Genomic DNA, 21,045 nt, shown 5'->3' on the forward strand with positions numbered 1-21,045 from the left:
GACACGGAACGCACAATATTTTGGCTACAGGTAGCTAGACACGGAGTGCACTACGTGTGAATACGGTGTCCACTAGGGATGGACATTGTGTCTAGGTGATATATCCACTACATTCAGACCGTGTCGTACCTACATGTACATTTACTACCTTTGGAAACGTACAATGTACACTGTACATGTAAGGCCTACAGTGTAGGTGAAATTAAAAGCTTTATTTTCGACTCTGTCTCACAAATTTGTGTTCTAACTTCACTATTCTATGTTGGAGCTGTTAATTGAATGAACAAAAAGTTGAAATTGAAATTTTATTTTTATGAAAAATATATTATTTAATATTAATATACTTTAAAGAAATTTAAATTGTAATTGAATTTATGATGTAAATGAACCTTGGTCATGGGAAAACTGCTTTAGCGATTTTTACAAAAATATAAAAGTTATTCATTGTAAGTTTAAGATATTTTTTTAAGTTATGAAAACTTTTTTTAAATTCCTTCGTTAGAACAGGCGAATCGAACAGGAAATAGTGTATTTCATTTACATATATTTAAGGATTAACTTGAATAGATTTTTAACTTTATGGATATATAACACAAAATCAGAATCAGAGCTTCGCCGGGGTTACATAATTTACACCTTAAATTTTATTCCTTAAATAGATAGAGAGCTTTGAAAAATACCTGGTCCATCCCTGTGTTTCAGCAGGTTCGAGTACCCGAAATGGAACATCTCCTAAACATATAGTTTGATTAATAAATGTCCAGACACGATTAAATGTTTCATTTCATTTAAGGAAAGTTCAAACATTGTTTTTTTTTTTTTTTCATTTATCTAAGTCACATATCTCACTCAATTAGTTTTTTTTTTTTTTTTTTTTTTTTTTTTTTAAATATATGGTGTTTTTAGGGTTATCGCAGGACGTTGTTTCCCGGATTTTTTTTTCACAATTTCATAAATTTACATGCTTTTAAAAATAGAGATTGGTATTTCGTAAATTAAGGAACCGAAAAATGTCCAAATATAATCATTGTTATTAAGATATGTACAATTATTGCTACTACATCCTGAAATGGTAGAAATATAATCGTTTTTTGAAGTCATGTTGTAGGGATTCCGCCTGATTATAAATAATCTGTTCACTTTGATCAGTTGGTCAAAATGATTTATATTTGTATCAGGATACCGGAATCGGCCGAGGTTTGCCGAATCAAATAAATTCTACGAATTTAGCCGGGAGCAGCCGATCTTAGTATATCTTAAATTAGATGGTTAGACCGATTGAATTGGTCAATTTGCATGTTATCATATATGCATAACAAAGTGAAAATAGCAGTTTTATGACTCTTTTCAGTCCATTTTTATAATAAAACAGTACATATGTCCAAGCCAAACTCATACGCTTGCAATGCTTATAATACTTTTACATCTAAATATTTAACATAAATCAGTATATCCTACAAAATGGGAAGCAAACATTTGTCGGTTTTCGACCGTTTGACGATGTGTTATATTTTTTTCTATCCCTATTACATGTTTTATTTTAACATCGTTTCCGCCGATGTGTTACGCAGAGACTTGGAAATTGGGGGTATTACATGTACATAGATACATTTAACTTTTTCTATCATATATTTTGTATGCTTTTTACCGGTTTTTATTTAACATGCTCATTTCCAATGAATAGACACTGTATTATGGATATATGTCAAAATGTATTAAGCTAATATCGGCCACAGCGATGTTGCATCACTTCGTTTATATTTTGTGCATGCACACATTGTATGAAAATATTATGACATGTAGATTAGCAATATCTATTTCTTTGGGGCGAATTTCCATTTTTTATGTCATTAATAACACTGATGAACAACTGGCCATGGCATGAGTAATAGAAAAACTTAAGCCTTTTAAAGGCCCATTACCTATCCGGAGCAAAATATAAAGGTTTCTTAAAAAACATTAATAACACCAGAAAATGCATACCGATGACCTAAAATAAGGTTACGACACCAAACATATGCAAGATTTCCTGCGTAATATATGAAAACAGTGGAGAGTAAATTCGCTGTGTTTTGCCGTCTGGCGCAGTGATAGTCAACTACCGCGCGGTATTTAGGACGATGGCGGGAACATAATACGACCCGCGTTATGAAAATAAACATTTTATTTATTTTAAACAAATCGTTCAGAAGGTGATGAATATGTAGTATCAACGGTAAGTTAATAATTTTTGCGACTCTACAAAATTATCGATCTTGTTTTACATTCCTATTTTAAAAATTAAAAGCCGTTTCGGAAAGGTAGTGGGCCTTTAAAGATGTTCTTATGATATCTGTCAGTCTTGTTCAAAATTATATATAATAAAGATAAAATTTTACCATTAAATAGTTCAACCTTTGTTTAATTATATAGAAAGAGCTACTAAGGTAATATGACGCAGAGATTTCCGATGAAATTATGCTCATCATTTTTTCACTGGTAGAACGTTCATAGAGTTCATCGACCTGCAGCTTTCGAACCCCCGATGATCTCCGGATCCCCTCATCAGTTGTTACATATCTGTCATGGACCTTGGAATAGCAGATCGATCACACATGCATGTTTTACCGAACTTGTTGTTTATATTATATATACATTGTACATATATATATAAAAGTACAAGAACATGTTATCATATGTCATCATTGTAACAAGCCAAACTATCATGGACCTGTTTAATCCATTGTCGCCGCTATCGGTGGCGATAATTACAGGGGTTAGAAGTAGTAATCACCAGTACTGTATCACAAGGGTATACAGGTATATTTATATATCAGGTATAATAGAAAGAAATCAGAGTTACCGGGATTGCCTTCACAGAGAAATAATATAAAATGAAAAATATCCCTATTCCAGTTTGTAAATGTCAATATAAATCCAAATTAATTTATGAATGTTAAAAACTTAATTCAAGGTATTCTGTTTAATCGTTAAACGGTAATTTCGGGCAGAGATGCAAAGAAATATCTATTAAAATATTAATAATTAGAAAGATCGATTTTAGTTGCTATATATTATGAAGATCAATTTTGTTGGTATGTTTTTTCTTCTATCAAACACAGGTGCACATTAATGCACCAAGGTGTAATCAAAGCTCCCTAAGCCCTGATTGGCCTTCCCGTAGCCCTGACGCAAATGTACTACACTACATCTACGTCTGTCAGTTTCCTCGTTGGTGGATGGATTGGAGGTCCCAATGGATACACATAACAGCGGAGTCCCTTATTTGTTGTAGTGTGAGTGAGTTGTCGGCGGTGAGCTGATGAGCGAGATTGAAATATGATAGAAATACAACATCAATATTTTTAATGTGAGTTTAGTTGTTGGTGAGACTAGTGACAGAAAATACATTGGTGAATATGACACGTTTCTCCTAATTTGACTAGACTAGAATGACTCCTGTCTATCTTCGTGAATATATAAATATTATATGCTGAAAAATATGACATACTTATATTCGAATTATAAGAATGAAATGCTTTAATACATTAGAAAGACGTAAAAACGGCGCAATAAAGTTTTCCTGGCTTCCGAAAATGAATGAAGTTTATGAATTGCTATTGTTAATAATTTGTTATACACACGATGATATATTTTTTTTTATTTATGAAAGAACGTTTAGAAAGAGAGAGAGAGCAAAACACTTATAGATTAATTTAAATCCAACGACATGACGGCAAACCCAGAAAAGTTTCAGACAATTTGTTTTGGTAGCAAGACCAGCAGAGCTTTAATCTTTTAATGTTGTAGGTATGGAAAGTTTATGTGAAAACAGATTGAAGCTGCTGGGTTTTGATATTGATTTTCTTTGATTTACATATTACACGCTTATGAAGAAATGCATCTAAACAACTTACAGTTTTAAAGAGACTGGGGAATAATCTAACTAAGAAAGGTAAAATTACCATTTAAAGTCTAATTATATTGTCAAATTTTAACTTCTGTCCACTAGCTTGTTGGCAATTTTGTAATCTCTCTGACTCCAGGAAAATAGAAAAGATGCAAGTGAGAGCTGTTCGTTTTATTGAAAATAATAATATCCCCCCCCTGTCAGAGACATTTCAAGTAAATACAAACTTAATTTTTTACATGTAACTTGAGTGAAATATATGACTTTTTAAAATTATAAATGGTATCCATCCATCTACTTTAAATGATTTATTTGATAAGAAAGAAGTATTTTACAACCTCAGGAAAGATAATACTGTGAAGACTCCCTATGTGGACACCTCAACATATGATGGGAAAAGATGTTTAATTTTTTAATAATGTCTGTAATATTTTGTAAGCCATTTAATTGTTAAATCAAAATATACACATGTTTGTCGCGACGTAAAATAAATTTTCTTGAATCTTGAAAAAAACCTTGTTCTATTACATGTAATAGAAATGTTCCATTAACCTCGTCTCGGCGTGGGGATGTCTGTTAAAATGAATCCATGATCACAACATTGACTTGACTCTGATAGAAAGTGGTACTTCATTTGGACCAAATTGGACATTATTTCCAGTTCTTCACAATATTTACCTCGGTTTAGGACTAAATGAAAACTCATTCTTACACTTCTGATGGAAAAAACTTTAAAATTTACAATTTACCAGACAAGATGCAATGTGGGATGTGGAAGAGACTCAAAGTGCTGTTCTTGTCAAAAATTATAATCCGTACATTTCTTAAAGATGCCCCACCGCTGACAAATGGTATTTTTTCACTATCAAAAACAGGAGCAGACGGTTTGGTATTTTTCTTCAGTTACAAAAGTTACTTACTTCACATCATTACCACCATTGAAAAAATTTACTTAAAGTTTAAAATATAAAAAATAATCAACTGCATCCCGAAAAATTTCCCTGACACTATATCCTATATGGATTACTGATTGCGCATGCACAAAGACAAAATAAATTGTTTTATATTATTTTTTGTGTTAATTAGACATACATATACACGATTAAACACAAATCATTGTTCAAATGATGAGTATCATTTATGATCTGTCGGCGGTGGAGCATCTTTAAAAAAATTAATCAAGACTAATTCGTGAAAATGTTAGGACAAACCATAGTGATGTTAACATCTACTATATTAATACAGTATCTTAATCAATCGTCAGGAGGGGAAGGTTGGTAAGGTACATTGTAAATGATTGCCATCAGCAGTCTGAATTGTTATAAACCAAGCATGTTGTAAATGATTTTGGAATTATACGAAAATAACATTTGCTATTTCCTTTCACAACGTTTACAACATCTAGAAACAGAGACCATGAGTAGTTTAATGTCTTAATTTTATGATCTTCTATCATCACTGACACGATATCCTGTTGCATCTAGTGCATTGTGTTGATATATGTATGATGCTAATGACGATGTATGAGTGAATGTAGATGATGAATGAATGTAGATGATGAATGACTTGTGTGCTGATGTTTGATGTAATTTTTACATACTGAAATAATTAATTTTCTCTTTGTTTCTGGCTTTCTGATTGGCATATTCATTTTTTTCATCCCACGATGAAAAAATCCGAGAATGGTGCGGAAACCTTGACGTTGCGTATTGATTTGGAAAAAATAATCCCTTGGAAAAAATCAATGGAATCATACGTGTAAACGTATTTCATTTTGTAATGTAGCCTGCAAAATTAATTATAAGCATTGAAGTCACTATTTTTTAATTTCATGGGGGTATGAAATACGCAAACTTTTTGAGAATCGCTAAATGAAAAATCAGTTTGTTCACTAATTTTATATTTTCATCTAGATACCATATAGGTTGATTTTAATACATTGAATTTATACTTATTAGTTGTTAAACAGATTTACTTCTTAAATTATACCAAGCATTTCAGAACATCCAGTCACAAAAAGACATTTTTTTATCCATTTTGATGATTAAGTTTAAATTAATCACTGCAATACATTATGGCTTAATAGATTATTTAAATTAACCATTTAAGTTTCAGTATAGGTAGTACACCACTTACATTCTGTCTATAGATTCTCCTTATCCAACTTATTTTAAGTGCATCTCAATAATATGCCCGTAGGGTTAATCATTTTCAAGCCACCCACTCTAGATATCCTCCTTTGTTATATATTTCCCTTCTTGATTTTATCGCAGTTGCACTATTCCACAAAAAATTAAACAAAGAAACTGAGTTCAATTGTTTAATAAACTTATCGTCAGGATTGGGTAAAGAGATAAAAAGATGATTCAATTGTGAAATAAGGAGTGATTTAATTAGTGTGATTTTACCAAGAGGTGTGAGACTTCTTTTACCCCATCCCTTAATTAAACTCTTAATTTTAACTAGCTTTTTATCATAATTCAGTTTCGGAATTTTGTGCAGGTCTACATGAAAATCAATGCCAAGAAGTGTAAAGGTATTGACGCGCCCATTTTAAGTGTAAGTCAGGAAGAAGTGTATCTGTGCTATATTTTTTACTACCTATCAAGATTACCTGAGTTTTTACCCATATTAACTTTCAGTCCTGAAATTTTTGCATACAGGTTTAGCTCGTTAACAGCGGATTTCAAAGATCTCTCTGATCCATCAAGTATCAATGACGTATCATCAGCATATTGTAAATTTTTATATGTGCACAATTATCACTATGTTTATACCTACAATATTTATTATCAATAATCTTATACGATAATTGCTCAAAATATGTTTCAGCTACAAAATAAATAATGTGATATGTGTGCAATTTGGGTTCACCTCGGCGCACAGCCACCCTTAATCTTAAAAAACGGAAGAAAAGAAAGGTTTCCCACCTTGTAATTAAACTGAAGTTAAGATGCAAATTACTATGGAAAGTTTCTCTTCTCCATTTTCTAATATCTCATTCACAAACATTAAAATATTTTAAGTGATTCATCAATAATTTCCCCATGGAAACAGAAGGTCAAAAGACTTTTTTCAATATCGCTAATAGCTAGGTAACATTCCTAGGTTTTTTCAATTTTACCCTCCGCAAATTTCATGATTTAATATATAAGTCTAGTATTTTCCCCTAAATAACGTCCTGATATGAAACCGGTTTGATCAGAATTAATAATTTTACTCAAAACTTCTTTAATTCGATTAGCTATTGACCCAGAAGCAATTTTATATACAGTATTTAAGAGTGAGATTGGTCGCCAGTTTTGAATGAAATATCTTGATTTATTTGCTTTTGGAATACAAGTAATGATGCCTTGACACTGAGTAACTGATAATTGTCCATGTAAAAAACCATAATTAATTGATCTAACAACACAAAAATACCTAACTGTTTCCAAAAACATTTAAAAAATTCAGGTGTATAACCATCAGAGCCTGGACTCTTGCCATTTTTCATTTTTTTCAGTGTAGCTGAAGCTTCCTTAAAGTTTTAGAAATCCTTCAAGACTTGAAGATTCTATATTATCTAATTTTGGTACATCAAAATCTTTTAAAAAATCATTTAAATTCACCTTTTCTATATTCTCGTCCTCAGAGTATAAATGTTTGTAAAATTTTTTCAACTTCACTCAAAATTTCGACTTGGATTTGTTATAATTTCACCATTATTTGTTTGAAGTTTGGGAATTATTTTGGATGTAAAGTTTCTGTTTTCTAGATTAAGAAAGTTAATTTGTTGGTTTTTTCTCCCTCTTCAGCTATTGTTGTATTTGTTCTGATATGCGACGTAAAATAAATTTTCTTGAATCTTGAAAAAAACCCTTGTTCTATTAATAGAAATGTTCCATTAACCTCGTCTCGGCGTGGGGATGTCTGTTAAAATGACGCCAGGATCACAACATTGACTTGACTCTGATAGAAAGTGGTACTTCATTCGGACAAAATTGGACATTATTTCCAGTTCTTCACAATATTTACCTCGGTTTAGGCCTAAATGAAAACTCATTCTTACACTTCTGATGGAAAAAAAACTTTACAATTTACAATTTACCAGACAAGATGCAATGTGGGATGGGATATTCTTCGTTCACGAGTTGTCGATTTTGTACAGAAAGACAAACTCTTTGTTCCTGAAAAGTTCAATATTTTCAAAGCTGGGAGTAAATCACAAGTTGTATCATAAAAAAATATACAATTTTAAAAAAATTAACAACAAAATATAATTCTTCTTCGAATCCTTATCAGAGGATATTTTTTTTTTGGTGATCGAAACTGGATGTTTTCATCCGTAAGACAATCATGGCTGAAGAAGTAAGTTTCCTTCTTGTTGTGGAAGAGATTGTAAGAGCTGTTCTTGTCAATGATCATAATCTGTACGAACTTCAGAAAATTAATCAAGACTAAATCATGAAAATGTGAGGACAGAGCATTGTGATGTTAACATCTACTGTATTAATACAGTGTCTTAATCAATCGTTCACACATACTTGCAGGAGGGGAAGGTTGGTAAGGTGAATGATTGCCATCAGCAGTCTGAATTGTTATAAACCAAGCATAACTACATTTTTTTTTGTGTGCTCGGAGTGGATGAGTTTTGTTGTAAATGATTTTGGAATTTTACGAAAATAACATTTGCTATTTCCTTTCACAACGTTTACAACATCTAGAAACAGAGACCATGAGTAGTTTAATGTCTTAATTTTATGATCTTCTATCATCACTGACACGATATCCTGTTGCATCTAGTGCATTGTGTTGATCTATGTATGATGATAATGATGGCGTATGAGTGAATGTAGATGATAGAATGACTCGTGTTCTGATGTCTGATGTAACTTTTACATACTGAAAACTTTTGAAAAAAAAAAAAATAAAAATAAAAATAGAAATACGTTTATTTTATAGAGAAATAACCCGCTAAAATGAAAATGCACTCTAAAATATCCTCGCGTAAACAAGTGCATTTTGCATTCATATAGTCTATGAATCTAAAGTCCTTATTATGCCATCATTATTATTGTGACGTCACAATTGTCGTGCCATCGATCACGGATAACGGCTGTTCTAATGACTGTTCCAACCATGATGATAACGAATGATTATTTTTTTTATATAAATGCAGAATCCCTTGGGATTTCATCATAGAATTGTAACCAAATGTAAATATAAGCATAAAGCTAGCGCGCTTTATGGAATTTGCCTCTGTCCAGTTTTTCATATTGGCTATGAATGTCAACTGAAAGACTTTCAATGCGACATGTAAAAAGATGAAACAACACTCGTATATTTGTGTTATGCTCTATAATAGAAAAAAATCTATCTCTGTCCTTATAATTCCATCTAATCCAGTGAATTTTCAAACTTTTGAGGGACTATTTTTGCTATGGAATTATTCGCCGTTGTATTAGTTAGCCAATCAATTGCGACATTACTAACGGCGAAGTTGATCATGTAGTTATGAAGACTGGTGGTAGTGATAAAATAAATTGCCAAGCCAAAGAAAGTGCTCAATACAAATAGAATTGAATAATATACTGTTGTCTTATCTGTATGTGCTTATCAGTGCTGAGACTGAAAAGGTCAGTGTAATCTCTCTCTGCCGGCGGAAACGTGACATTAGGTGAGCGATTTTTATTTGGCATATTTTCATTTCTTTTTTAACAAAAGGACATAAATATAAATAACGATGAACATTCTTTGACAATAATAGTCTTCACGAACTCGTCCCGTATTTATGTGAATTTTCAATGGATAAATTAACTATAGATTTGATTATATACAGTGTATGTTTGTTAATGATTTCGCGGAATACAGAATACTCTTTTATGTGAATATTGAGGGTAGGGATATTTTACCAGAATGTAACAAATTGTTGTAAAACCCGAGGGTTTAGTATTTTTCTCTCATACCTCGACGTTTTATTACAATTTTGCAATTATTATGTCTCGCCATTTTGAAATAAGTTCGAAGAAAACCGTAACTGCAAGTCAATTTTCCATATATGAACTAGTGATATTTAAGCGCAAATCTCGTTGTTGGCATCTTTCATAAGAAAACCAGGCAGCCAGTGACATTAAATTTTACCGTGTAAATAGTAATTTTGCAGTAACGATAAGGGTTTGTATAGCATGGGAAGACATATAATACAGTCTCAGGCAATACGAGAGCATTACATGAGAAAAACTACTATTACACCATAGCTATGTGAGAATTGTTTTATTTTCATGAACACTATCAAAGTATTATATTTTAGGACTTTCTCATCCAATGAGAATTATATTTCGACTACAAAAAGGATTCTAATAACAACAAAGAATGGCTAATGTTAAAGATGCTCCACCTCTGAAAAATGGTATTTTTCACTCTCAAAAACAGGAGCAGGCGATTTAGTATTTTTCTTCAGTTACAAAAGTTACTTACTTTACACCATTACCACCATTGAAAAGTTTGAGCTTCTGATTTTACTTCAAGTTAAAAATATGAAAAATAATTAATTGCATCCCGAAAAAAAATCCGTATCACTATATCCTATATGGAAGGAAATACTGATTGCGCATGCACCAAAGGCAAAATAAATTATTTTATATTATTTTTTATGTTAATTAGACATATATATTCATGATCAAACACCAATTATTGTTCAACTGATCATTTATGCTTTGTCGGCGGTGGAGCATCTTTAATATCATTGTAGTTTTATTGCTTTGAAGTGACAATGACGTCTACCACCGTAGCTGTGGTACTGGTGTGTATGTTTGGTGGAGCCCTGGCCAACTACTACCTCAAACCTCTGTCCTACACCAAGCTCCCGTCCAAGGTCACTCCCTCCGAAACCTTCCAGCTGTTCGGTAATACCGCAGAGGAGGGGGCATATGACCCCAAAAATAAAATGCTTTATATCGTAGGTGGGTATTAGATAGAGGACAGAATCACTATCATGTTTCGTTTATGTCATATTGTAACTCGGTGTTTGAATGTGATTTTGTATGAATATCTATAAAGTGGTCCTGTCATACATTGTACTGGGAATTGTTGATGGACACAGGCATTAATTAACGGATCATGTTTTGTTGACAATAAACAATGTTTCTTAGAACTTGATGGAATATCTTTTTTATCAAATGCAACATTGACAAACAAGCCCAACACATTTCAGTTCACCATACTATTTTAATAAGAACCTATATTAATGGTTGCCCTACGTTCATCTAGTACTTCCATGGCCCAGAATATAGAAGACCATAGTATATGTCTTTACTATTTTTGAGCTTTTTGATAAGTCCTTTTATTTTGTTATACCATGAAATGATAGGTGTGCAGATATTTGTATTTTAACGATTGTATAAAGAATCTAAAGCCGCATCATCTGTATTTCGAATGTCCATAAATCACCAAGAGAAAATTAGGGTACATCTGATTCAAAAAGTTACATGCTTTAAATGCAATTTAAACAATAGACAATGAAATAAGCCATGTAGAATATATCTCTAACATAACATTATCTGTTATCTCGAACAATTCTTAAATACGAACCATTCTATTTCCAGGAGAAACCTCGAGACTGATACACATCCTTGACATTTCGGACCCTACCAATCCCGTCCGCGCTCTCACACATGAGTTCACGGCAGCCGACGGAAGGCCACGTGACATAGCGATATGTGGTGACGAAGTGGCTGTTGCGGTCACTTCCGGTATCAGAGATGTATATGAGGGTCATGTATATTTCTTCAGGACGTTAACTAAAGGTGAAAGTTCACTCCAGCCAAGCGAAAACCGTCTCCCAGGTAAATAACCGTTACTTCATCTCTATACTGAAGATGTTTATCAATTCATACTTGAACACTAAGATTTTTACACGTGCTGTAAATAATCACATGCTTATTGTTAGATATAACATTAATTTTTATTAATGCCAGAAAGAAAGGAAAATCATAAACAATGTGGTCTAATTGAAAAATTGAAATAAGGAAACAGATAATCTGTTAATACGAAACCGTTTTCGTTGGTTGAAGATGCTTGGAACAAAAGCGGTACGTAACCTCGTATGACTGAATGGTTTCTGCATGATGAAAAATGAACACAGGCATATACTGTAAAGACTGCTATGTTAAATTCATCAATTTTTGTAGATTTTAACCGCATTAAAACTAAAATGCGAACTTAAAGGCGATCGAACGGAAACGGACCAATTATTATCATTATTTTAATTTTTGATAGCATAGTGCACAAAAACACTTTTTATTACAGTATATGCATTTAGAAAAGCTACATTTTATTGCTAGTGTGGATGAAGGCATATGTGTATAATAAGAGATTTTGTCCAATCGCGCACTCAACTTGTTTTAAATCACAATGAAAATTATACACTCATGGATATTAATCCGGTTCATCATTCTTTTGAGGAGTTTAAAAAGTTTTATAACGTGTTTATAAAGTTGCATCGTCTACCTACATTATTATATGGTTCGGGTCTCGTTAATATCCGCTAGGGATGTTTGCGAATAAAAGCGTTGCTGCGTATCAGAGTGGTATGCTCGACATGTCTTCTCTTCCTGTTGCAATCATCAACTGTCAAAGACAATCGACAGGTCACCCCCTGTGGCAACACTACACTAACGAGGTCTGAAGCAGTCGAGCTAGAAACAACATGTCGAAGTATAACAATTATTTAGACTCGATTCGTATTTAGAGTCCAAAACATTCACTATAGGATGATCGATCAACTCAAGGCCAAAAGCAATTCAGGACACACTGAGATACATTCCGGTGGGGAAGAACCATGTGGTTAGAATACCGTACTGATAAAATTATAGACATACAAGATACAATATTGGAGTGTACGAGTCACTAATTACACGATGAATTGATTGATTGTTGCTCCACAGTGGGATCCTATCCCGATATGTTGACCTATACGCCAGACTGTGATGAACTTTTGGTAGCCAATGAAGGCAAGCCGGGCCGTGACGTCAACAACAAGTTTTTAGATCCCAAGGGAACCATCCAAATCATACGCCGAGAGAAAACCGGAAGCCCATCGGAGAAAACAGCAGGCTTCGATGGCTTCAATGATCGGTAGGTCCTGCTCAAGGTCTGTTAAAGATGCTCCACCGCTGACAAATGGTATTTTTTTCACTATTAAAAACAGCAGCAGACGATTTAGTATTTTTCTTCAGTTACAAAAGTTACTTACTTTAGACCATTACCACCATTGAAAAGTTTGAGCTTCTAATTTTACTTCAAGTTAAAAATATAAGAAATAATTAATTGCTTCCCGAAAAAATTCCGTGCCACCGTATCCTATATGGAATGAAGTACTGATCGATTTGCGCATGCATCAAAGGCGAAGTAAAATTATTTTATATTATATTTTTTTTTCTGTTAGTTATACATATATATATACGATTAAACACCAATTATTGTTCAAATGGTGACTATCATTTATGCTCTGTCGACGGTGGAGTATCTTTAGGGATTACATGTACATAAAAGTCGTAACATTTATTAAATACCTTAAATACTCGATCCTACGATTGCTCTGGTCTAATTGAACTAATCCTTGACGCCAGCAGCTAAGACAATAACAATTTAAAACGATTAATTTGAATTATCATTGTTAATGGAACGCCAAAAACAGTTTGTGAGAAGATATAAACCTGTCATTGATAATATTAACAAAAATGTATACAAAATGTTTTTGAAAGTTTCTTAAAAATGAATAGTCAGGCAAAGATAATCAGTCTAAATGCGTTCATTTGCCTTCCAAACGTCCCAACAAATCAAAACAACGGTCAAGTTCTAAGCACGTTGCACAGTTTGACAATTGAAATAATGGAAAAGATCTAACAAAATCAATTTGCCTAACCCTTTGAAAGCGAGGCTGCGTGGAAAGATAAACACGGATTTAGCTAGCCGGGAGGGCGTATAAGGATTCCTAAAATTTTAATGAATTTCTTCGTATGCAGAGCGATTTTGACTGGTAATTTTATTTTTCTATTCATAAAAAATATGCGTGATACATTCACACCATTTTTACGACATTAGCCGTTTTTTGCCCGATTGTCCACTTTAAAATGAATTTCACGTGTATAAGCCGAACAGGCAAATATTCTGTAAATGACAAAATGGTTGCTAGGACTGTTGGTAAATACTTTCTACCAAATGTTATTGTTGACTTAAAATGCTGTTGCACATATAATATGAAAGTGAAGGGAATAGGGGAAGTTACTCTTACTGCAGTAACTCTCTTGCTACTCAACTGGTAAAGGAAAGTCCTGTTACAATCAATACATGATGTACATAATGCATGGCAAATTCGACATGCATATAGCATTGCGTGAATTTCCTGAAAGGGTTGACTGAAAGGGTTATATACCATTGACCAATCCAGTATCAGCACCAAACAAGTGATAGATAAAACCTGATGATATAAACAGCTTCTCATGCAGAAAACAAAATGCCAAAGTATTGAATAAGACCGTGGCTGTCTGATGAGATATCTTTATAAGTTTACATTACCGATCATTCAATTGTCCGAGGATGCGGTGATAAATTTTAACATAGTTTTAATGGTGTTGTTTTATTCTAGTTGAATAATAAACATTTTTTCTCCACAGAACTGACATCCGCATTCCGGGACGTTACATTCCTGCAAGTACCTGGCCCCTACCATCTCCCATCTCGGTCGCACAGGGTCTAGAACCGGAGTACATAGCCGTCACAGCAGACTCTAGGTACGCCTACATCACGCTTCAGGTAAGTCACCGCTATACTACATTACGTCATTTCAACTTTATCTAGTCATCCCTGTCCGTCCTACTAGAAAGCCGCGAAGTGTTTAACTAGGAGAGAAAATCAACATACCTGACTGTAGTAAATCCACATGATCGATTAGCAAATGCATTTTCACATCCCTGAACCGAACTGCGACTCAATTTGTGAACGCCAACTGTTTCTACAGTCATTTAATTTCATCGATGTCGTATACATCATTTAGTGTAGATAGTCATGTACTAAAACAATAGTTCTATATATCATAGGTTTAATACTGGGATAAAAGGTTTAAGAAAACAATTTTAAGATATTTATCTGCCATGCAGGTAGGAAGTTAGAATTGTTCCGGATGCCCCTATTGCATGATCGTAGAAGAAGACTATTTAAGGAATGAATTTTATTGTTTGTTGTTTACTGGTGTGTAAACTGCAATTTTTGTACATATATTTTAATGACGCGCGTATTCAAATGAAATAAAACTCTGTTTTTTTTTTTAATGTTATACGATTGTTGGAACAGCCGGTCAATTGATGGAATCCCGGAACAGATGGCTTCAATTTGGCGGGAAATGTTGTCAAATTCAGAGAGTACACAAAATATAGTTCCACATTAACTTCATCTTTTTTCATCCCATTTATAAAATATTTGTTAAAGATGCTCCACCGCCGACAGAGCATGAATGATATTCATCATTTGAACAATAATTGATGTTTAATCGTGTATATATATGTCTAATTAACACAAAAAATAATATAAAATAATTTATTTCGCCTTTGGTGCATGCGCAATCAGTACTTCATTCCAAATAGGATATAGTGACAAGAATTTTTTTCGGGATGCAATTAATTATATTTCATGTTTTTAACTTGAAGTAAAATTACAAGCTCAAACTTTTCAATTGTGGTAATGGTGTAAAGTAAGTAACTTTTGTAACTGAAGAAAAAAACTAAATCGTCTGCTCCTGTTTTTGATAGTGAAAAAATACCATTTGTCAGCGGTGGAGCATCTTTAAATATTTCATTGGTTGATATATAATTTAAGATTTACATTACATTCATACATGCAGTATATTGAAGATTTGTCATACAGATACAATAGGTCTAATTGGATGCGCATTCACACTACTTGCGGAAGTCAGTGTTCAGGTGTGCGTATTCTTCCGCGGCAACCACTGCGTTTACGCACGTGTAAACGATTTTGCAGTTGGTAAGGTTATATAGCAAAGAGAAAATGGAAACGTAAATATTAAGGGATATTACTGCTTTTTCTTCTTCCTAACGTCTCCCTGACACCGTCTCACTTTTGGCCTTTTGTTGACGCTCGCCCTTGTGAGAACGTGTACATGCTTCTGGTTAGTGCCCAGCAAAAAATAGTACATGTATGACGACTGGTTTGCCCGTTGTCAGTATAATGTGATTGGATGGGATGTGCTATTTGGTTCCTTCAGCGACATGCTTCAGTATGATAACACTATAAAAAGGCAAAAGTTCCACTAATACAAGGTGACCGAACACGGATAAACCACAGCCTCCCAAAACATTCATACACAGCCACAACCCATCGCATATCTCCTTAAATGACCCTGACTGTCAGTAGGACGTTACACCTAATCAGTCAAACTAAACATTCGCAATGAAAAGAACCTCTGATGTTATTTGAAGGTTCTGATAGTTTTTTTCTGACCCTACAGAAGCTTTGTTCTTTAGGGATACTCGTGCCGCTAATCACCTGAAATATCGATAATCTTATCATATCAAACTAAATGTCAGTACGAAATTAATTCAAAAATAATTCGGGGTAAAGGACACCTTAAAATGCATACTTATGCATACAGATTATCTCCAATCCGTGTCAATGAAGATTAATCAAGTCAACCAATACATCATGTGTGTCCATCAACTTCCTAGGAAAACAATGCCATTGCCAAACTTTCCGTGGCTGATGGGGTGATATCTGATGTGTGGCCGCTACCTGTAAAGGATTGGAGGGACATTGGTATAGACTCAACCGATCGGGATGGAGGTATGCACCAGTCACTCAGTCTTTTGTCTCATTTTCCTTGGGGTGGGGTGCATGCATGTACCAATAATTCAGTGTCTCATTTTCCTCAGGAGTGGAGGTATGTACCAGTCATTCAGTTTCCTTGAGGTGGGGTGCATGTATAAACAAGTAATTCAGTGTCTCATTTTCCTCAGGGGTGGAGGTATGTACAATGTACCAGTCATTCAGTGTTGTGTTTCATTGTCATTAGGGATGGAGTTATGAAGGCCATCTTCACCTGTCCTGTATAAAGGGTCTGTCCTAGCTAGGCCATGTTTTTTTTGTTTTGTTATATTGCCTTCAACTCTAAAACTGTGATCAGAAGAATATGCCTATATGGGTACGGCTCTTCTGAATCAGAAGTTGGTGTTTCATTGTCAATAAGCTTATTAACTTAGACTTCAGAAAGACAACACATTATTTTTCTTAGAGGTCGTTTAACGTCGCATTACATATTTATCCATATCGTCAATTATGATGGTTTTCACGAAACAAAAATAATATTTTTTGTCTGTCCACAAGGTATCCATCTTAGGAAGTATCCTTGGGTCAGTTTACAACAGCCAGATATGGCCAAGACATTCACCATCGGTAGGAAGACGTACCTCTTCACGGCTGACGAGGGCGCTCCCACAACATACACCAGTAGTGTGCATGGTTTTAACTGGGCTGACCACGCCAAGTCGGACGCGCTTTTGAGAGGTAAGGTACATAGAACTGTTCACCGGGCAATAGTGTTGACTGTTTACCAGCTTTGATAATAAAATACATCATCAGATTCATACCGCCAAGTCGGACGATCTTTTGAGAGGTAGGGTACATAGAACTGTTCGCCGGGCAATAGTGTTGACTGTTTACCAGCTTTGATAATAAAATACATCATCAGATTCAGGTACATAATTTTGTAGTCCAACGCTTTCAACACCAAGACTGCAATTGTCCGACATCCGTTAAAACTCATTATGTGGTTGCTAATACATGTTTAATCTTATGTTGATTTAATTAATTTGACCCTGACAATATCAATATCATACCTACTATAATACCACATTTTGTGTTACATGTTTTGCATAGTGTGAAAGACAAGCATATTAAAAACATACTGTATTGTAAAGAGAAATCGTTATGGTGATTAATATTTTAGGGGGATCAACTTATCTTATTTATTAGTAATATGCCAACTAAAGTCAGTCATCAAGAACTAGTTTAAGATACTGAGGAACCGAGAGTAGTAACATAACTTTTGTTGTTTTAGCAAAGAAATTCGACGAAGCGAGGATAAACAATGCCACATTTTACTCGGAGCTCGGCCAGGAAAGCATGGCAGGTAAATAGATGGTGATTTAGTTCTGAATTGGTGAAATAATGAAAATAAAACGAAATAATGTACTAGTATGATAGGCGCCAGAAAAACCTACACATGGAGTTATTCTGACGTCATCAACGTCATGTGATCGTCATTGGTTTGAACTTCTTAAAATTTTGATTAACAAACTCTTAGCTTGAGTAAAACATACAAGCATTGCACTATCTTGATATGGTTTTTATGATATATTGCACTAGGCTTTGTAGACAATACATGTCCTATGAAGATATCTTCAAGTTTATGTGAAATTGAATTAAGGGTAATTTTGCGTAATACATTGTAGTTTGTCATATGGTAATCAGTAGTTTTGATGTTTCCATTACAACAGGGTACCTAACAGTGAGTAATATAGACTCGTACAACCTGTTTACCCAGAAGCTGGAGAAAGTCACCCACTTCGGAGGGCGGGGCTTTTCTGTGTGGGACACTTCGGATATGAGCCTTGTCTGGGACAGCAGAGACGAGATCGAGAAATATATGGAAGTCCTCATGTACAATGTGTTTAACTCCGACATCGTGTCATCTACTATCCAGTACACGTCACCGGAGAACCTCCGGGACACAATGTCGGATCAAATGGTGGGGATAATATTCTCATACATCCGAGTTACTCCAGGATTTATACTCCTAAAATTAATTTTCTCTTTGTTTCTGGCTTTCTGATTGGCCTATTCATTTTTTTCATTCCACGATGAAAAAAAAAAATCCGAGAATGGCGCGGAAACCCGGCGTTATCGTGACGTCACAATAGAAACATTGACGTTGCGTATTGATTTGGAAAAAAATAATCCCTTGGAAAAAATCAATGGAATCGTACGTGTAAACGTATTTCATTTTATAAAGTAGCCTGGAAAATTAATTATAAGCATTGAAGTCACTATTTTGTAATTTCATCGGGAAAGAAGTAAAACCAGATGCCCATACACCTTAACGACCAGAGTAGTTCATGTCCACCGTGGAGGAAAAATTTAAAAGAGTGGTGTATTCAAGAAATAGCATAAGTACCCTTGACATTGATCTATCAACTATGGGACTTTTATCAATGAAATTCTGCTATTTCTGTAAATTCATAAGGCTCTTGTAAGTCTTAGTGAATTTTATCACTCTTTGCCCGCCCCTAAGGCCCTTGCCCCCAGCATCATAAACCAGTCTTAGACTTACTTTTTTGTTTATCCAATCAAAAATGACGTTGCCAGATGACCTAACATGAATCTGATAGAAGGGAATGAGATTCGAGTGTAAATACGCGGACCATATGTGTAAAGTTAAAATTATTTCTAATCGCATTTTCATAAAAAAAATATAACAATCATTGTGATAAGAGGTTGATAACGTGTGTCGTGCAGCTTATAACAAGTTACATATGCTTTTAATTAATGCTTCAGGGATAGAAAAACACTGCTTGAAAGACTTAATGTTTTATTCGAACCCAACTGTTGCTGCTATTGACAGTTGCTTCGACAACCTCTCTAATGCTGAAAGTGTTTAGCTAGGAAAAATTTTCTCTGCAAAATAATACTGATCGTTATCTCTTCTTGTTCTTAAATCAAAGATTCATTGAGTCCTAAATGGTATCGTTTGTATTTGTTGGAGATCGCTAATGTAATGGTTCACTTTTGTCCGTCTGTGATGTATTCTCGGGTGGAAATGTAGAAAAATCCGTCTAAGCATTATGGTTATCGAGTGAACGACTTTATGAACAAACATCTTTGTGTCATAGGGCCCTAAACTGAACGGAATGGACCTCTTGGTACAAAAGAATGGCTCGGATTTCCTGCTAGTTGGTAGTGAAAATGTTGGCGCTCTCTTTCTTTATACCATCAACTCGACGAGCGGTGCGCCCATCCCCAAATTTGAGAGCGCCCATCGCGCTGGTCGAACAGATTTTGTATGGAAAGAACTTTACGACATGGATGAGGCTGGGGACGCTTACATTTCCGCGATAGGGTAAATATCTTTGTTACTATATGGCTCCGTTTTCCTCGTAGATTTCACTTTAAAAGCTTGCGCTATAGGAATCAAAATATCTAGGACAAGTTGAAGATTGATTGCCAAGCTTGCGGGTTGTGCAAGGGACATGTATTGTTTCAGCAATGCTGAGAATGCTTGTTGACAATTGGCCGTTGTAATCTTAGCATAGTCGTACCAAAAATAGCGAAATATTGGCCTATGAAGTCGTGAGAATATTGAGGTGACTTTGAACAGCATCACAATATCGTCACATTTTGAGTGTATGAAAAGTGATTTATTAATATATACTTTAAAGATACATCTGAAAACTGTAAATTGTTAATTTATTCAATGACGTTGTTTATCTTGAAGGTTGATCGCTCCGGCCGACAGTCCGACCAATCAAGTGATAGCTTACGTCATCAGTACTGCGTCTGGTAGCGTCTCGCTCTACAGCATAGAGCAACACCCAAACCCAGATTTCATCTTCGGATAAACACCGGAAGTACATCCTATGTCTAATATATAACGTTTTTTCTCTTTCTGTGTGTTATACATTCTTCGAATAAAGACAATTATTTTCAGTTGTTTTGGTGTACTTTTCCCGGTCACGTGTTCAGTGCCAAAGTGTTTTCCCCTTTTTCAGCTGCAATTAGAAAAAAATGATGTGTATAAGACAATAGATTATACAAATACAATTATTTTGACAACAACACATCGTCTAAAGTCACGAAAGTTAGTTAAACGCTGTTGACCCCATCCGCCATACTCCAGGGGTTACTTTCACTGTCGTTATATCCACCCATAAACTATCTCATAGTAAATCTGAAAGCAATCCAGGACAAACTTTGACCAATCACAGACCTGCAAAGATTACGGGCAGAGCGACGCCCAACTTCAAAGCAACACAGTCAACCACAGTTTACCGTTATTCGATTCTTTTGATTTACACCAAAGGAATTTTCTTTAGGCCTAAGTTTTGTCA

At 34.5% G+C, this 21,045-nt stretch overlaps 1 protein-coding gene across 1 annotated transcript; it reads left to right on the forward strand.

Annotated features, from left to right (window-relative positions):
• The first annotated feature begins 9,440 nt into the window (after window positions 1-9,440).
• Window positions 9,441-20,644, forward strand: LOC138333817 (mesenchyme-specific cell surface glycoprotein-like). Its single transcript, XM_069282433.1, has 11 exons — window positions 9,441-9,548; window positions 10,639-10,833; window positions 11,476-11,715; window positions 12,817-13,006; window positions 14,548-14,686; window positions 16,612-16,726; window positions 17,267-17,446; window positions 18,000-18,071; window positions 18,439-18,689; window positions 19,831-20,057; window positions 20,433-20,644. The coding sequence occupies exons 2-11, from the start codon at window positions 10,644-10,646 to the stop codon at window positions 20,554-20,556; spliced, it is 1,728 nt and encodes a 575-aa protein (XP_069138534.1). The 5' UTR covers window positions 9,441-9,548; window positions 10,639-10,643; the 3' UTR covers window positions 20,557-20,644.
• Window positions 20,645-21,045: the final 401 nt, after the last annotated feature.

This window comes from Argopecten irradians, chromosome 10 (genome assembly GCF_041381155.1).
Source record: "Argopecten irradians isolate NY chromosome 10, Ai_NY, whole genome shotgun sequence".
Classification (NCBI taxonomy): Eukaryota; Metazoa; Mollusca; class Bivalvia; order Pectinida; family Pectinidae; genus Argopecten; species Argopecten irradians.